Here is a 19,932-nt window from a genome sequence, read left to right on the forward strand (position 1 = left end):
GCAGTGGACCTGGATTTGGTTCCCAGCACCCACAGGGTGGCTCACAACCACCTGTAATTCCAGTTCCAACAGAACTAACCCCCAGTTCTGGCTTCCACGGACACCAGGCATGCATAGGATACACAGACATATACGCAGGTAAACACTCAAGCACATAAAATAAAAATAAACACATCTTTAAACGTTTCATTATTTACTATTGTGTGTATGTATACAACAGTGTGCGCATGTGTAGAGGCCAGAAGTCAATGGCGTTTATCTTTCTCTATTGATCTCTAGCTTATTTTCTAAGCCAGGACAGGCTCCCTCACTGAACTTGTAGCTAATCCTTTGGCTACATTGGCTGGTCAGCCAGCCTGGAAGATCTGTCAGTCTTTTGCTCCCTAGCGCTGAGATTTAGGAAATGCCCTGTCGTACCCAGCTTTTTACATGTACCGGGGCTCCAAACTCAAGTCCTTAAGTTCTTTATCCATTTAGCTGGCTCTGCAATGCCCCTTTTAGTTTTAAAGAAAGAGTCTCACGTAACTCAGACTGGCTTTGAACTCATGACTCTCCTGTCTCTTTGCTAGTATTTCAGAAGCATACCACCTCCCACATCTGAACAAAACTTCTAATTTTTAAAATTCTGTTTTAACTGTATGGATGTTTTGCCTGCACCTATATGTATCTATCTGTGCATTATGTACATGCCTGGTGCCCTCAAAGGCCAGAAGAGGGTGTCAGATCCCCTAGAACTTACAGATGTCTGTGGGCTCTCATGGGGGTACAGAGAATCAAATCTAGGTCCTCTGGAAGAACAGCTAGGGGGCTCTTAACCCTGGAGTCATTTATGTAGCCACAAACTTCAATTTTATAGAGCCAGCAATATGGTTTAGAGCATAAAGTCATTTGCCCCCAAGCCTGATGACCTGTGCTCCATCCTTGGGACTAACATGGTATAAAGAAAGAACCAACTCTCACAAGTTATCTTCTGACCTAAACACATACATATCGTCACACACACACACACACACACACACACACACACACACACACACAGTGTAATACATTTCTTAAAAATGGAAAAGATAAATGTTCTTAGATCTAATTTATGATGTACAAATAAAAAAAAAAAAACTTGGGGACTGGAGAGATGGCTCAGAGGTTAAGAGCTTGTCCAGGGGATCCAGGTTCAATTCCTAGCACCCACATGGCAGTTCACAACTGTCTGTAACTCCAAGAGCTGACACCCTCACACAGACAATACATGAAGACTAAACACCAATGCACATAAATAAAAATAAATAAATTTTGCTGGGCGGTGGTGGCGCACGCCTTTAATCCCAGCACTTGGGAGGCAGAGGCAGGCAGATCTCTGTGAGTTCGAGGCCAGCCTGGCCTACAAATCGAGTCCAGGACAGCCAAGGCTACACAGAGAAACCCTGTCTCGAAAAACAGAAATCAAAAAACAAAAACTAAGCAGGGTCAGATGGTTCACACTTGTAATCCAGGTATGCCAGCAAGTTTGAGGTCAGTATGATCTATATTACAAACTCCAGGCCAGCCAGAGATATGTAGCAAGATCCTGTCTCAAATAATCTATGGAGAAAAACTGGGGTGGGACCAGATGGAGACAAGATCATTAATTAAATTTCAGTGTTTTATTTTTCTTCTCAATAAGTTTTGTCCCATTCTCTGCTCATTACCAGTGAGAAAAGCACTAGTTAGTTCCACATTATGCAAACATACTCAAGAGAAACTGAAAACCCTTATTTAGTATTCAAATCACTTTCTTCTTCTGTTGTTCCCTCTTCACTAACCCTGAAATTTTCACTCTTGTGAGACTATTAAACATGAGACTTGGGTAGTCAGTTCTTCTGTTACTGCCATTGGCTGCTACGCTCTTGCAATGAACTTGGTAATCATCTCTGTCTTTAAAAACTAATTTAAAAAAATCAAGGGCTAAGGATGTAGCAAAGTTATTAGAATGTCACAAAGTACTCAGTTCAGTCTCCAGCACTGTATAAAACCGATCATGGGTGAGACACAAGGTGATACTTAGGTTCTTAGTGAGTTCAAAGCCATTATGAAATAAGGGAGACTTTATTTCCTTCCCATTAACAACAACAACAACAACAAAAAAAGGCAAACACTTCATTCTTTCATTTTGCTTTGATTAAAGACATTAGAAGACTCTTGCTGGAAACAAGAGTTATCACATCAGCTTGGTGCAGAACAAAATGAAACGCATACAGGCTGAAAAGTTAGTCAACTATCAGATTATCTGGATGTACTAAATGCAATTCATACACACTTACTGTTCGAGCCAGATTCTGGCACATTGCACTGAAGGTCAAGAGCTGTAACTTAATCTCTGTGTCCCATTTTCGACAATTTTGAATATGTTCATGACTTCCAAGGCAATGGTTACTGTTTAAATACATTAGTTATAAAAACCAGTATTATTGTATTCAAATCACAAGTTACAGACATAAAAGTAAAATACAATTGCATCTGTATCAGAAATTGAAAAAAATGGTAAAACACATTATTTTTAAACCAACTGTAAACATTTAAATAGGAATTTTCTATGAGCCAATGAAGATGGAAGGAGACAGAGGCAGATAAGAATATGAAGCCATGGTCTTTAAAACAACTGGAAGAACTGTAGGCTATAACAAGTTGCTAGAGTTCACATAATGATTATTTCAGGCACATAAACGGCTGTAACACCTGACTCCTGTGTATACAGTAACTGCATGCTGCAAAGAAGAACGGAGTCTACAAATAATGCGGTTGCTGACCTTCTAGAAGGCATTTTGTTCCACTTTTAATCAACTGACTACAATTTTTAACACATAAAGCTATTAAATTTAAGAGAATATCATGCCTTTCTTACTTCTGAAATCCCGCCACCATCATAGATATAACATATCTCAACACAAGTTTTTATAATTAAATATATTTCTTATATTTTATAAATATATAAAAACATAAAAGTAATGAATGAAGGAGTTTAGGGACAGGGCCTCACGATGTGGCTTTGGCGGCCTGGGATGTGATATGTAGACCAGACTAGACTCACAGTCACAGAGATCCAACTGCTTCTGCTTCACAAATGCTAGGATTAAAAATATGTGACATGGGGCTGGAGAGACGGCTCAGCAGTTAAGGGCACCGGCTGCTCTTCCAGAGGTCCTGAGTTCAATTCCCAGCACCCACATGGTGGCTCACAACCATCTATACTAGAATTTGATGCTCTTTTCTGGTGTGCATGAAGACAGTGTACTCATATACATAAAATATTGTCTTTTTGAAAAATGTGACACTATGCCTGGCACCCAAATATATTTTTAAATTACAAATCTAAATTGAAAAAATTTTAGGCTTAAGAAAGGAAATTTCCAAAGATAGCACTCACTAGTTAGTAAACTTACTTCTGCAGAACCTCCTCTTGACCACACACTTTCAGAACATAGCTGCCAACGTCCACTTGATTCAAGTCATCGTGCACCCAGCAAAGGGCTTGCATTATAATTATGTCCACAGTAGAACTCACTGAAAAAGAATTCACTATCATTTTCACTTTGCTCACTTACCTCTCCCAGGTACTCCTCATACTCTGCCTCTGCCTCCCGTGTGCCAGCACTGCGTGGCTATCATTCTCACACTGACACCCAGGCTGCTCTGGAAATCACCGCAGTCCTACCTCAGTCTCTAGATGCTAGCGTTATAAACACGAGGACCAGCTGGGCTGCCTTCCAACTTATAAAAGATAAACTGGCTCTTAAAGTACATGAAAACTGGTGACAGCATCAAAAACTTCTGTGTACTAAAATATCTTATAAAACAGCTTTTTTATAGCCTAAAAACATCTGATTATACAGTCTACACTTCTATCATAAATTGCTTACGATTTTTTTCTCTAGTTCTACAGATTAAACCCAGGCTTTCCTCACACTAGGCCAGAACTGTGCTCCTGAGCTACACTCTCAGCCTAGCTCTACATAATGGAGACGTGCAGTATAATGTGCACTGTGACTAACCGACAAACATTAACTATACAATTCTGAGGTTGGTCAGACTTTGATGTAAGTTAAGACTTGATAGAAATTAACATTTGCTATCTGCTTTTATTTGTGCTTTTATTTCAAATGACTTAAAAGGAGTAAGTTTTCCTTTAAAAGCTAAAGAATAACTGTTATAGCTGGTTAACATTTTCTGTATCAGATTTACATTTTTTTCAATGGGCTTTCCAAAAGTGCAAATCCAGAAGATATTTAAATACTGGACATTGCTAGTTACAACTATTAAGGAAAAAAAGAAAGAAAGGCTTTAATCTTTTAGGAATAGAAAAGTTATTTCACCATTCAAATTGCAGTTAAATAATGCACACTATAAATAAACTAAAAGAAAACCAATGTACTTTAAAAAAAGAAAGAAAAACCCAGTAACAAAAGCTTGCTACAGACATCAGAGCACAGCTCTAGAAAGGATATTTACCCAAGCGTGGAAAGGAAAATTAACACCCTTCCTGCAGAGGAGATTAGGAAGTGGTATGAAGGTTCATGGCACTGACAGCTCTGTAAGAAAGCACCTTTCTGGCCAGAAAAGGAAAGTATTGAAATTAGTTCTGATAGCTAAGCTTTGAGCCTTGGCTAAGAATTTATTACATTCACAGAAACAATCCTACAGTGACCTGGCTCACTTACCAGAAAACTTCCCAAATGAATGCAAAATTTGTAAAAAGATAACTGATGATAACAAAATGGCTTATGAAAAGAAAAGGCTATATTGACATTGAAACATTTTATTCTTAGTCAACGCAAAACTTACCATCGCATGTAAAAGTAACTGGCAGTTGAAAGCCTTCAATCTCGATGGAGACTTTCACACTGGCACTCTCCCCACACACACCCCTCTGCACAGTGACTGGACTCAACAGGTAGCCTGGGTTTGTGCAGTGATCAGTACATGGAAATTTGGTCTTCAATCTGTTCACAAGAAAGAAGAGATTAAATACATTTTTAAGAAGGTTTTTAAAAGCTGCACTTGAAACCCCTGAACAAGGCTTTACATGCTTCCAGCTACTCAGTTCTGTGTCTTTGTCCAGCTCCAGAGAAGCTCGTGAGAATGGCAGTGAATGAGCTCCTGTGAAAGCTCCAAATAGCAGCATGTGTCTTTTAAATGAAGGGGAACCAAAGAAAAGGAGGGATGAACTAGTGCCAGCATATCTTTGGTAACACTGTCAACAAGAGCCAGGCATGTTCCAGAGATGGCTGGCTTCAAATGAGGTCCTCTGCTTTAACTCCTAGGCTGTACCAAGGCAACTGCATAAAGTGACCCATTTTAACTGAATTATTGATGTTATGAAAAACATTAACTAAAATTATAAATACCAGAGGGATAAAAATATTCTGTCCTTTTAAAATATTTTTTCCTTTTTTCTTTTCTTTTCTTTTTTTTTGGGGGGAGGGGTTGAGACAGGGTTTCTCTGTGTAGCCTTGGCTGTCCTGGACTCGCTTTGTAGACCAGGCTGTCCTCAAACTCACAGAGATTTGCCTGCCTCTGCCTCCCGAGTGCTGGGATTAAAGGTGTGCGCGACCACACCTGGCCAAATATTTTTTTCTAAGCAGGACTTTTTTTTTTCCTCCTATAAACATTGTTTGTGGTTGTAAGACAAGAAAAAAAATCTTAAAAAGTAAGTTTTCATAGTGTTACAAGGCCTTTAACAGTACGCTACAAGGGTACCTTAAAAGTTAGGAGTCACATGCAAAGGTATCCATAGGAGCAACACAGTTAGGTGCAAATACATGAATGTAATATGTGGCTCATCACAAATATGAGAAAAAAGCCAGGTGTTCTTCACACACTTGCCACGGCATGTCCACCCTCACATCAGTTCACACTTACTCATAAACACGTAAGCATACATAATGATCAAATAAATGAAATAATCATTTTTAAGGTAGGGGAGATTTAACACTGTCGATGCACACTGGAAACACTGTCACAGGCCCTGTAGCTGACTTTTCCCTGGAAGTTGGTAAAAGGTTTCAGTCCCCTCGCCTCAATGGTTTTGTTGTTGTTTGTTTGTTTGTTGCAGTGCTGGGGATTGAACCCGAGATCTCATACATGTCAGGCACCTAGGCATATACATTACCACTCAGCTCTATATTTAGTCATCATCTGTTTTTCATGAGGCCTTAAATAGAATGTGTGCTGGAAATACTGTCTATGTGCTTCTATAGATATTAAACTATTCAAGGCAAACGGAGAGAATAAAACAGCTTGAGATAAGAGCAAATTTAACCATTAATACAAAACTTGTAAGGCAGACTACTTGATCTTGAAGCTTGTTTTAATATTTGTTAGCTGTGTAAACCCAGTTAAGTTACTGATACTCTCTTGCTTCAGAGTAATATGACAATTTATTTCTCTGAGTTGTTATAAGAATATGTAAAATAAGTTTATATTAGTGCCTACTACATAACAAATACTGTAAATATCTTATAAAATAAATGAATTAGTGAAAGAATAAATGTGGTTTCTACATTGAAACATTAGAAGAGACACACACACACACACACACACACAGAGAGAGAGAGAGACAGAGAGAGAGGGGGGGGGGGATCCAGTATTACAAAGATAAAATACGGGGCTAGAGAGATGGCTCAGAGGTTAAGAAATATGGCTGCTCTTCCACAGGTCCTGAGTTCAATACCCAGCAACCACATGGTGGTTCATAACCATCCATAATGAGATCTGGTACCCTCTTCTGACACACATGCAGACAGAATATTGTAAATCAATCTTTTTTTTTAAAAGATAAAATATGGAATCGGAGAGATGGCTCAAATGGAGAATGGTTAAAACTGTATACAGTTCTTGCAGAGGACCCAAGCTTGATTTTCAATACTTATGTCAGGTGGATCACAATTACTTCTAAGTCCAGCTCCAGGGGATCCAATGTCTCTGGCCTTTACCAGCACCAACAATCACATGCACATAACCATACACAAGCATATATAAGCAAAATTTACAAATAATTCTTTAAAAAGATGAAACATGATCAAAGTGATATAAGCTGAATTGATATTAGTGCTATATTACATAGGGGCACTATAAGGTATTTTAGTTGCCACCAAGCTTATCCCTTCCTAACACAGTAAGCTTGCAATGGCTTATTTTTATTATTTCATACACAGTTGGCATTGTCTTGTTTTCTAATTCAAGAAGTAGAGCTGGGCTGTTAATGCAGCACTCAGGAGGCACAGGTAGGCAGATTTCTATGAATTTGAGGCCAGCCTGCTCTACCAAGAGTGTTCTAGTTAGCTACGGGGACACAGTGAGATCCCGTCTCAAAAATATTAGATTAAGAAACAGAGTTTGTAAAATAGATCCATCAAAATATGCAGATAATGAATCTGAGAAATGGCTGAGAACAGAGGATTGACAGTTCGACCTCATTATCGGTTGGTTCTATAGCAAGTTCAAGGTGAGACTGGATTGAAGGAAACAGCACCCAACAAATAATCCAAAGATGAAATCAATCTTGGCTAACATATGGAACGGCTTGAGATTACGATACTGTTGGGGAGGGGTATGCTCAGTGTTAGCTGTATGCTGCAATGAAACCTTTTCTGCACAACTAACATCCCCTAATCATAAGAAGATGATTATATGTGAGCACTGAATCACATATGAAGAAAAGGTAGGCATAAAATATAGCTTCTCATTTTGTACTGTAGAAACATAGAGGAAGCAGCAATAACCACAGGCCAGGGCTGGCGCGCGGCGCTAGAAGGCATGCCTAGTGACCTAGGTTCAATCTTCATTATTCCAAAACAAGTCTAATACAGAAACATTCTTTTAGAAACTTTTCTCTAGACTACAACCAGATCTAGTAGGTAAACAAGCCAGGCAGCGGTGGCCCACAACTGTAATTCCAGTCCTCAGGAGGCAGAGGCAGGTGGATCTCCAGGCCAGCCTGGTCTACAAAGGTAGTCCAGGACAGCCAAGGCTACACAGAGAAACCCTGTCTCAGGGGAAAAAAAAACCAACAAAAACCAATCCAAACAAACATTAAAAAAAAGCAAAAGAAAAAGTAACAAATACAATGAAAGGCAGTCCTAAGTTAAAGTAGAAGACCTTCACTAGTTCAATTCTGTAATTTCATTTACAATAACAGTAACAAAAGCCCAGGCCTAAAACTGGCACTAACTTGTTTAAAATGCTATACTGCACTTTCGACTGTAAGCACACCCAGCACCCTAGTAGTCTGACACTGTCTTCACAGCTGAATCACAATGTTGGCACGCACAATTTCAGAAGACTTTCTAAAAGCACAAACTGGGTACTATGGCTGTAGCTCAGTTGCTGTATGCACACTTGGTTCAATTCCCCACAGGGTGAGGCATTGTAGAAAATTATAGACGAGGCCAGCCTGGGCTACAAAGTCAGTTTTTGTCTCAAAGGGGGAGCGAGGAAGAGAGACAAGAACTTTAGTGTTAGTGGTACAGTGTTTGTGTGGCATATGTGAGGTCCAGGGTTCAACTCCCAGCTTGGGAGGAAGGGCTGAGGCTATTTTAGAGAGAGAGAGAGAGAGAGAGAGAGAGAGAGTGTGTGTGTGTGTGTGTGTGTGTGTGTGTGTGTGAAGTCCACTGAGGTTATGAGGAAACTACGCAAGAGAAAAGCAGCCACTTTTGAGGATCATATGTGCTGAGTCCCCATGTTTCCAGGGCGAAAGGAAAACTCATGGAACATGGCTTCAGAAACCTCTAGTTCTTACTGTCCTGATAGTGGCTGCAACCATACTATATATTACTGAGAGCCAGGGAATAAGGGCTCATTTTCTATTTGGTTCACTCAGAGTTACATATTAAACAAGCCACTCTGAGTATAAATATGTATATATGTAAATAAATGCAGCTGTCTCCTTACTCAATTCTAGCTACTGTCCTATCAACTGTGGTTCTCAAATCAGTCAGCAAAAAGGAAACACTGTGAACCAATAAGGGAAGAAAACAATCCTTGTGCCCAGGCTGCTAAGACTGATGCTAAATTACTGTTGTCATACATAAATTACTAATTTTTTAACTTAAAAACTTATCTGAGGGGGCTAGTGTTGGAGTATGGGCTGGTGCTTTGTATCTGGTAATTGCTTGCTCCCCAAGATTATTACTGTTTACAAGCAAATTGTCAGGCTGGGCATGGTGGCGCACGCCTTTAATCCCCATACTCTGGAAGCAGGGGCAGGTGGATCGCTGTGAGTTCGAGGCCAGCCTGCTCTACACAGTGAGTCTAGGAAACCCAAGGCTACCCAGAGAAACCCTGTCTTGAAAAAAAAAAAAAAGAAAGAAAGAAAGAAAGAAAAGAAAAGAAAGAAAGATAAATAAATAAAAAAAATAAATAAATAAGCAAGCCAACATCTGGGCAGGGCAGAAGGAAGGGGTGGAACAAAAGTTTGAGGGTTTGCCGGACAGAGAGGATCTTGGGAAGGAGAGGTGCAGAGGTGCTGGGGGATTGTCATGGGATAGGAGCCAGCCACATGGGCCTAGAGGAGGAACTCTGAAGTTCAACATGAAAAAAATGGCCCATATGAACAACCTTAGAAAGTATTTGGGGATTATGGATGGAAGGTAGCCCAGATAGAAATTATTAGAAGCAGATGGCATGAGATGGAAGGTAACTTGGCAGTTAATATCTGCCCTGCCCTATGTGATAAGACTACTCTAAAACGTATCAGGTTTCTGTGTCTTTATTGATTGAAGCGGGTTAGATAATACTGATGTAATAATAAACCTAATAATAAACATTTATTAGGTCATACCATTTAATAAACAGCAACTGGCTAGAGAGTTGGCTCTCTAAAAGCACTTGCTGCTCTTGCAGATGACCCAGGGTCAATTCCCAGCACCCCTACGGTAGCTTACAACTGCCTGTAATGCCAATCCCAGGGCACCCAACACTCTCTTCTGGCACCAGCTATACTTACTTACACACAGGCGAAACACACACATAAAATAATAAAGGAAATTTTAAAGAAAAAAAATTTTTTGAAACTTATGTGAGAAGACAGCATATAGGTGAAAGCCAGAGAACAACCAGAGGGAACAGATTTCTGGAATCAAACTTGGGTCATAAGCTTGGTGACAAGCACCTTTACCTACTGAGCCACTTGAGTCATCCCTATTATTTTTTTTCAGACATATATGTTTTACGAAATAGCTTACATAGGACTCAGTATTCAGGTTCAGACATCCACTAAGAAGTTATAGAATGTAGGCGTCCGAGCCAAATAAGGACCACTGTCGTCACTCACTGTCGTCACTGTCGCCACTGTCGTCACTGTCAACACTGTCGTTACTGTCGTCACTGTCATCACTGAGCTAAGCTGGGAGGTTTGTGAATTGAGCTCTAGCTCTACAACTCAAAAGGCAGATCATAAAGAGCTTAATCTTCCAACTACAGTACTTAGTTAAAAGCAGTCCAATGGAAACCACTTGTTGGGGGATGGAGGAAGAAACAATGTAAGGAATGTAACATTATTTCCAAGCCCTTAAAGTAAGAGATTACCCCTAGATCATTAAGCAGAATATATACTCAAAAATGATCTGTCCCCCCTGCCTCCGCCCCATGACCTGCTTAAAAAGGAGATCTTTTTACTGAAGACGGCTCTAGATTCAGAATTAATTCCCTGGTGGTAATGGCTTTCCCTGAATGAGAGAGCAGATTTTGTCCTCTCTGCCTTGAAGTTTGCTGCACCAGTCTTTTGCATAACTTTTCTGTTTGACTGGCTAAGCTCATTTTACCTCTCTGCTAGCAAAAACATCAGAAAATAAAGTCAGCGGCTATAGCCTGTCTTAAAAAGTGCCAGTTACAGCGTTAATCCCAGCACTCAGGAAGCAGAGGCAGGTGGATCTCTGTGAGTTCGAGGCCAGCCTGGTCTACAAAGTGAGTCCAGGACAGCCAGGGCTACACAGAGAGACCCTGTCTCGAAAACAAAAACAAAAACAAAAAGTGCCATGTGCAGTAGGAGAAAATGAAGCTGAACCCCATGGAGGATGGGTGTGGTAAGAAAGGGAAGGGTCTAGAGGAAGGAGAAAATTGTGAATTTGAGCCTCCATGGTGGAAGTCTGTACGTAATCTGAAGATTTGGGAAGTACAGGCAGAAAGATATATATATATATATATATATATATATATATATATTTCTTTAATTTAAAAGAAAAGGTGAATTCAAGGTGGGACGGTGGTGCATACTGTTACTCCAGCACTAGGAAAGCTGAGGCAGGATTGGTCTAGCAGGGCTATAGAGTGAGGCCTCCTCTGTCTCATACAACACAACAGGGACGGCAGGATAGTTTAGCAGGCAAATGTTTGATGCACAAACCTGACAACTTGAGTTTGATCCCCTGATCCCACAGTAGAATAACACAAGCCCTAACTGATACAATCATGTAACAGAAACAAACATTTAATCACAGGCACAGAAGATGCTATTGACAGCAGAGAAAACTTTGTTAGGTGCTTCCCTGGAGTTTAGTTTCCATCTACAGAGAACATGGTATGAGGGCTGACAACACAGCTCTTGGTCAGTAGAGCACCTGCTTCCCGTGAGTAAGGCCTGGGCTCTGCTCTCCATTACTGCATAGCACTGGATGTGGTAGTTCATGACTGCAATCCCAGCCCTTGGTGGAAGCAGGAACAACTAAAGTTCAGGATCATCCCCAGCCACACAGGAGTTTGAGGCTGGCCTGGGCTAGAGACCTCATCTCTAAACAACAGTAACAAAACCCAGCCGGGTGAGGTGGCACACACCTGCAATCCCAGCACTCAAGGAGGCAGAGGCAGGTGGATCTCTGTGAGTTCGAGACCATCCTGGTCTACAAAGTGAGTCCAAAACAGCCAAGGCTAATCAAAGAAACCCTGTCTCAAAAAACAAAACTAAGCCAAAAACCAAATAACCAAAACAAAAGCAAAAATCAATACTAAGCAAGACATACGAGAGTAAAAAAACATTTAAGAGCTATATTTTTTCTAGTATTTAGAAGAGATATTTTAATTAAATAAGTGGAATAGCATTCTGAATGCTAGATAGTTTCTGAGAAAATGGGCACAGTTACGTATGCCTATAAACCTAGAACTCAGGAGGGCGAGGCGGCAAGATTTAGACTTTGAGGCCAATCTGGGCTACAAAGGGAAATCATGTCTCCAAAACCTGAACCAAACAAAAAGAATTTTTTTTGAGAAGATGGAATTTTGTCTAAAAACAAAATCAGACACTTTCTAGGTGTATGGAAGCACATAAAAAAGCCAAAATTTCACTTGTTTAATAGAGGGTCAGAAAAGCGCTCCTAGTCTCATTTCTTTCTTACACATCAGAAACCCAACAATAAGAGTCTAGGCCCATCCGTGGCTTGTAGTCGGTTAGGGGCCAACTAGCTGCCATCCGTGGCTTGTAGTCAGGGGCCAACTAGCTGTCTGCTTCCACATGTCAGCCACAAGAAGGAAAAAACTTACAAATTTTAGTATTGGCACGAAGTAGCAAGTTTGGGTTTTGTTTTTGTTCTTTTTTTTTTTTTTAAAGACAAGGTTTCACTGTGTAACCTTGGCTGGCTTGGAACTCACAGATATGCTGCCTCTGCCTTACCCAACTCTGAATTTTTTAAAAAATGACCATTTCAACGTAAAGAATCTACAATTTATAAAGAAAAATTCCTTACTTCATAATGGATTGACAAAAAGCTGCCACCTCCTCATTCTGTACTTCAAATTCTTGTAGAAGAGAACTTCCAGTTGGCAAACTACTGGTCCCATTTGGGTCTTTCTGTAATCAAAAAAGTGGTTTTATTTTAAAGTCAAAGATCTCCAAACTGCTACATAGTAGCACCTCACAAGCCAGTTTTATGAAGCTATACAAAATTACAGAGGTAAGAAGAATCGTTTAAGCAGCAGAACTTTCTAAAGTGGCTTTGACACAGCATCTTATCCTATAACTCAAGCAGTGCTCAGACGTCAGTGATCCTCCTGCCTTGGCTTTACAAGCATGTGCATTACAAGCAGGAACCACTACAACTGGATAAAAACACCTATTTCTTTGTACGTAGCCGAGTCAGGAGGATCTCCAACTCAGCGTAGCTTGTATAGAATCGAGAACCCATCTCAGAAAACAAAGAAAGTCAAGAAAAAGGGAATTCCTGTCCTGTTAAAGTATCAACTAATATTGGTATTAACTCATTGTTTTTAATTGATAAAAATTATGACCATACGTATGATCAGCTAGAACAGTGATGTTCTACTCTAAACATTTCAGTGAGCTAGCAGCTGAATAAAACTAAAAGACTGTCATCTATCTTAAGAAAGGGAAAAGATCAAGCTCATTTGGGACTCTACTAAACCAGCATGTCTACATATATCCTCTTTAAGTTCCAAGAGAAGAACTGGCATTTTAGGTAGAGAATGAGTTTTAGGACAATGTACTTTTTTTTTTTTTTTAAATGTTAGCAAACATACATAAACTTCCTAACAGTCCTTTATAAGTTAAATTTGGTCAGAATCTGTTTGCAGTATTTAAGGAGATCAATGTGTCACCCAATAGCAGCTAAATGGTAGAGTTTACTTAGAGTTATTTTAACACGCAACATAGAAATATTTGATTTGGAACAAATTTAAAATATAAATTTCCTTTAAAATTAGAAATAGTTTCGCGGGCCAGTGGTGGCGCACACCTTTAATCCCAGCACTCGGGAGGCAGAGGCAGGTGGATCACTGTGAGTTCAAGGCCAGTCTGGTCTACAAAGTGTGTCCAGGACAGCCAAGGCTACACAGAGAAACCCTGTCTCAGAAAAAAAAAAAAAAAAAAAAAGTAAGTAAAAATAAAATAAAATAAAATTAGGAATAATTTCAATCCAAACTAAGTGAATAAAGAGCCAAAGCATTAACTCAGTGGCAGAGACATGAAACAGACCCTGGGATCAATATCCCACATGGGAAAAAAACAAAACAAAACAAATGAGTAATAAAAAATAAGTGGGAACAGAAAGACAGCTCAGCAGGTAAAAAAGGTACCTAAATTCAATCCCACATGATGGAAATAGATAGGTATTCTTGAAAACTGTCTGATTTTTGTGAATGTGCACGCACACGCACACACACACACACACACACACACACAAACACACTAAATAAATGTAAAAATTTCTTTTGCTACCAAAAACATTAATTATGGTAAAATAAACTAACATTATTTCTTAAAACACTAAATGTAAAAAGCAAAGAAGCAGCATATAAATGTCAAAAGTCAATAGATTTTGATGATCTTGATGCTTATCAAGATGCTTAAATTAAAACTTTAAGGGCAACTATTACTTTATAACCTTCCTTCATTTAAACAGTGGCAGAGGCCTTTCTGCTAGAATGTGATATGCACATCGGGGGCAACAATTTACAAAGTCACAAGTAAGATTAGCACAGCTCCTGGAAAAGACAGTTAAAATAGACTATTTTGTAGCTGGTATATTAAATTTAAATTTAAAAATGCAAATCTTCTATTCTTAAACTCGTTAAATCAGCCACTGTCTACTCCAATCTGACTTGTCTAACCTTTCTACTGACTTCTATGCTTGAATCATATCCTGCTCATATAAAACACAATGGGGCTTACTCTTGCTCTGAACTTTCTCTTTGCCAAAATGTCTTCCTCTTCATCTACCCTCATAGCATGTAAAAAACCAAAATAACAAAAAACCTAGTAAGTTTTTAGGGCACACTGAGTGGCACTTCTACATGCTTATTAAAAGTGTAACAACCCCTGCCCTGGCTCTTGGGGAGAGGGAGAGGGGAGAGAAACCCTGTCTCAAAAAACCAAAAACCAAAACCAAATAAACAAATAAACCAAAACCAAACCAAACCAAACCAAATCAACCAACCAAAGAACCAAATCCACACATTTCACAAAACAACAAAACATTTAAGGAATTTAAGAAACTGTATTTTTAAAAATAAGCCCCTAAAAGCCAGGTGTGGTGGTGCACACCTTTAATTCCAGCACTTGGGAGGCAGAAGCAGGCGGTCACTGTGAGTTCAAGGCCAGCCTGGTCTACAAAGTGAGCCCAGGACAGCCAAGGGTATCACAGAGAAACCTTGTCTCGAAAAACCAAAACCAAACCAAACCAAACCAAACCAAAAAGATCACTGGCTGCTCTTTCAAGGCACCCAGCCGGTTCAGTTCCCAGCACTCACACGGCAGCTCACAACTGTCTGTAATTCCAGTTCCAGGGGCCTGGCACCCTCACACAGATGCACATGCAGGCAGACACCAATGTACATAAAATAAAAATAAACTGTTAAAAAAAAAAAAGACAGGGTTTCTCTGTGCAGAGTTGGCTGTCCTGGACTTGCTTTGTAGATCAGGCTAGCCTTGGAACTCACAGAGATCCATCCACCTGCCTTTGGCTGCCGAGTGCTGGGATCACAGGTGTGTGCCATGGTGCCCAGCTTTAGATGGGTACTACTGTAACTTGTTTTACAAATGGGGATATGGAAGACATGACTCACACTTAAGGTCTCCCTGAAAGGGGAGGGCATCGCTTGGTGTAAGGGAGAAAGCTCTCCCTCCTAGCAGAAGGATCATGTCCAGCTTCAGCTGCACAGAAAATCTGAGGATAGCCTGAGGTTAGAAAACTGTCTCAAAAACAAACAAACCAAAACCAAAACCAAAACCAAACAGCCACCCCCAATCCACAAACAAAAACCAACCAGAAAAAGCTAGAAAACAACTGTGACTTTTGTGGAGGTAATGACATGAAACCTACTGTTGAATAGACTCCCAATCTCTTTAATGGTATGTTTATACTTTTTAATTTGAAAGTGCATGTTTTTCATGATACTCTTTATTAAAGATGTCCCTCCTTTTGTTAAGTTACTGAATTTCAATGGGCTAGACAGAAACAATATCAAGATAATACAATTTTAAAAGTTTTATTTACATAATGGGTTTAAAAGATAAAGCTACCTAGGTTATCTCAGATGTTTGACACTAACTTTGTTTTTGTTTTGTAGGGTCTCACTATGTATCCCAGGCTGGCCTCAATCTTAGAATCCTTCTCTTCCTCAGTTTCACAAGTGTTGGGGCTGTAGGCATGTGTACAGCCATTTAAGTCCTTCCCTCTCTCTGGAAAAATACAATTTTTTACCTATTCTTTTGAGCCATGTTCTACTGTATCCCTAAATGCAAAACCAACAACTAAAAGCACCAACTAGCCTTTGTCTCCATCAATCCTGAAGACTTTTCTTTTGTGGCACTCAAGGCTTTCTGTTTGATACTGCCTTTCACCCCTAATCCCCTTTCTGGATCAAGTTCTTTAGAGGTCAGGTCTGAAAATGACTAATACTTATAACACGCTACATATTCTAAAACATTTATTTATTTATTTATTTATTTATTTATTATTTATTTATTTAATGTGTATGGGTATTTTGCTCACATATATGTCTGTACCATCTGTAAGCCCATGGAGGTCGGCAGAAGACATCAGATCCTCTGGAACTGAAATTATAGATGTCTGTGAGCCTTCATGAGGCAGGCAGATCACTAGGAGTTCGAGGCCAGCCTGATCTACAGAGAGAGTACCGGACAGCCAAGGCTACACAGAGAAACCCTATCTTGGGGGAAAAAAGGGCAAGAAACTGAACTCAGGTCCTTTGCAAGATGAAGTGTTCTTAGCCACTGAGTCATTTTTCCACCCTCAGTCATTCTTTTTTTTAAACAAATAAAAAAGACACAGTAATCAATAAAATTGCTAATGCTGTCAGCCAATACACAGAATAAAAAATGGCTGTAGGGGAAGATACTAAGTTTTCTAGTAAACATATGTTTGAAATTCCAACCCAAAGTTTCTTCCCTAGAAATGTCATATTCTAGAAATTCCAGAGACTAAAAACAGATTTAGGCATCATCTTATTTATGTAATTCTCTACAGGATGTCTCTGTCTGTCTGTTTCTGTCTCCTAATGACTTTTGGTATCCATTATAATCATTTTAAGAGAACACCTCAACCAAAGGGAACTTGGGCTAACTAAACTCCATCAACAGAAGATTCACTCTGTGAAGCTAAGGGACATGCCAGGGGTTATAGCTGATAGAGAGAGAGATAAGACCTACGCCTGCTTTCTTCCTCCCATTTCCTCTTTTAGAGGAAAAGACTGGTTATGAGGAATTTTCTCGTGCCAGTACAAGACCAAGATATCCCCAAATCAGCACATGGTAATGAGTCCAGAATGACTGCACAGGATGAGTCCAGGAAGTTTAACACCTGGAAAGAGCCAATGTATCATCAAGTTTGAATCTAAAGGCAATCGGGTAGGCTGGGCGTGGTGGTGCACGCCTTTAATCCCAGCACTCGGGAGGCAGAGGCAGGCGGATCACTAGGAGTTCGAGGCCAGCCTGGTCTACAGAGAGTCCCGGACAGCCAAGGCTACACAGAGAAACCCTGTCTTGGAAAAAAAAATAGGCAAGAGGATGATCTTCCTCCCTTGGTGTCCCATGCACTGGAATTTAATTTAATTTTACGCATTTTTTACCTGCATGTGTATGCGTGGAGGCTAAGGAAGCAAGAACAGGGAATCAGTCAGATGCTTTGGTTTTATGGCAACTCTTCTAAAGCAAAACATTTAACTGGGGCTGCCTTACAACTTCAGAGGTTTGGTCCAACATCATGGGAGGAAACATGGCATGCAGGCAGACAGGGTACTAGGGAAGAAGCTGAGAGTTCTCCATCTTGATCCGAAGGGAGCAGCAGGAGACTGTGTGCCACCTTCACAATGACACAGTTCCTCCAACAAGACCACACCTTCTAATAGGGCCACTCCCTACTCAAACCTCCATGTGGAGTTACAGATAGTTGTTGCTGGGAACTGAGCTGGGTCCTCTGAAAGCAATAAATGCTCCTGACAATGGAGTCATCTCCTTAGCTCCAAATATCTTAGATGTGTGCTACCATTTCCAACCTTCAAAAACACATTTTGAGTGCTATCCAATCCTACCATTGAAATCTCTGAAATCAGTTCAATAAGCTAAAATAGTTATCGATCACCACATCTGATTTAACTTAAAGTACTAAACATCTTCTTAATGCTGTTTCTTTTCCTGGTTTTGGCCACACACAAAAACTGCACTTAAGTATTTAGATTATTATTAACCAAACAAAATACACTAAGAGGAAACAGGAAGTAAGCCTGCTGAGTGAGAAGAAAAATACTCTTTAGAGTGTGGTTTTTAACACACAGAATTTCTAACAGGAAATGAACACTCAAGTACATGCAGTAATTATGGAGAATAGGGACTGCAATGCTGTTTCCCAACAGAAAGCAAAAACTTCTGGGAAATGGCTTGTAAACAGACAGAGACTGGGCTGTGTGTGAGCATATGAAAACCCTATTCCAGTGACTTCCAAAGTCAGCCTGTTATTGTTATCCTCTTTACCTTTGGACTACATAAACCAAACTTCCTTTTCTTATTATAGTGCATATGTATGATGTCAGTGTGTGTGTGTGTGTGTGTGTAAGTATGTACGTGCCTGAGTGTCACCATGCATGTGTGGAGGTCAGAGGTCAGAATTCAACGCTGTGGGGTCAGTTCTCTCCTTCCATCTTTACACAGGTTCTGGGGACTGAATTCATGTTATACATGCACAGTCAGTATGAGATCTCATGAACAGTATAATATCTTGGCATCTCGAGAAAAATTGAGGCTGGCCTGAGCTACATATCAAGGCTCTAGCTCAAAAAAAAAAAAAAGGCTGGGCGTGGTGATGCACGCCTTAAATCCCAGCACTTGGGAGGCAGAGGCTGGTGGATCGCTGTGAGTTTTGAGGACAGCCTGGTCTACAAAGCAAGCCTAGGACTGCCAAGATAACAGAGAAACTTTGTCTCGAAAAACTAAAAACAAACAAACAAAAAGTGATAGGTAAGATATAACTTAGAAGGTGAAGGTGCTTGCTGCCCAGCTCGGTCCCGAGTTAGGTACACTGCAGGACTGACTCCTGCAGTCACTCCTGTGCACATATGCACAAATAAACAATAAACGAAAATTTTAAACTGTTAAGTCATTTCTGTATATACAACTGATTTAGTGCTTCTAATAATTATGTTTGCAACCCAAGTGTATGAAACAGCTACTTATAGATTTCTTTGCAGATAATTAGATATCAAACTTGTCTACTTGAATTTTCCTCCCTATCTGCACTTGTTCTACTTTTGAGACACGAACTGTAAAATTAAGTTACTAATTCTCAATTTACAGGGGGGAAAAATAGTATTGATGGTGCATTTGAAGTGAGAAACATTTAAAAGAAGCAGGAAAAGAGTCACACAGGGCAGACATGCATAAACATCACTCCCCTTCCCTCATCAAAGCAAAGGGTGGACAGTGACCAGTCTTTGCAATCTAATTATGGGTAGAAAGGCCTTAAAGAATCTATTCCCAGCATGCTCTAGTTTGCTACTTATCGTCCTGTAAAAGTAACTTTTACTCTCCTGGCTCAACTGTTGTCTGGGAGGCTTACTGCTTCCTTCTGGTAACCTAGATCTAGTCCTGGAAGCTTCTAGCCTCCATACAAATCTAACCTAGGCCTAGAATGTTTTCAGCCTGAGACTTGCAGCTTAATAAACTCACCCTTTGTTTTCTCTGAGCTCTGGGCTGACAGGTTCAACTCAGCTGTTCTGGATCAAACTCCTCTCCCAGCTGACTTACTCAATCTGGCTCCTCTTCCCGCCCTGCTTGGCCTCAAACTAACTCAGCAATCTGCTCTAATCATCTTTCATTTTCTGGCTTGTTACATCTTTACCTGAGTTCTCTCTCTGCAGCCCATCTCTCCATTACTGTCCCAGTAAAACTGCCTCCTCTCTGTAAAGATGCTTATAAAGTAGCTTCCCTTCCCTCTCTCTTCT

General features: G+C 40.1%; 1 protein-coding gene across 2 annotated transcripts in view; it reads right to left on the reverse strand.

Annotated features, from left to right (window-relative positions):
* Nucleotides 1–19,932, reverse strand: part of PIK3C2A (phosphatidylinositol-4-phosphate 3-kinase catalytic subunit type 2 alpha) — a 93,645-nt gene that overhangs the window by 48,523 nt on the left and 25,190 nt on the right. For both annotated transcript variants that reach the window (XM_084771560.1, XM_084771561.1), the window contains 4 exons: nucleotides 12,708–12,811; nucleotides 4,816–4,973; nucleotides 3,417–3,537; nucleotides 2,298–2,409 (listed from right to left, as the gene is read on the reverse strand). In XM_084771560.1, the coding sequence (XP_084627686.1) occupies nucleotides 2,298–2,409; nucleotides 3,417–3,537; nucleotides 4,816–4,973; nucleotides 12,708–12,811 (495 nt within the window). The remainder of the gene's footprint in view (nucleotides 1–2,297; nucleotides 2,410–3,416; nucleotides 3,538–4,815; nucleotides 4,974–12,707; nucleotides 12,812–19,932) is intronic.

Source organism: Acomys minous (assembly GCF_964271855.1).
Source record: "Acomys minous genome assembly, chromosome: 2".
In the NCBI taxonomy this organism is placed as follows: Eukaryota; Metazoa; Chordata; class Mammalia; order Rodentia; family Muridae; genus Acomys; species Acomys minous.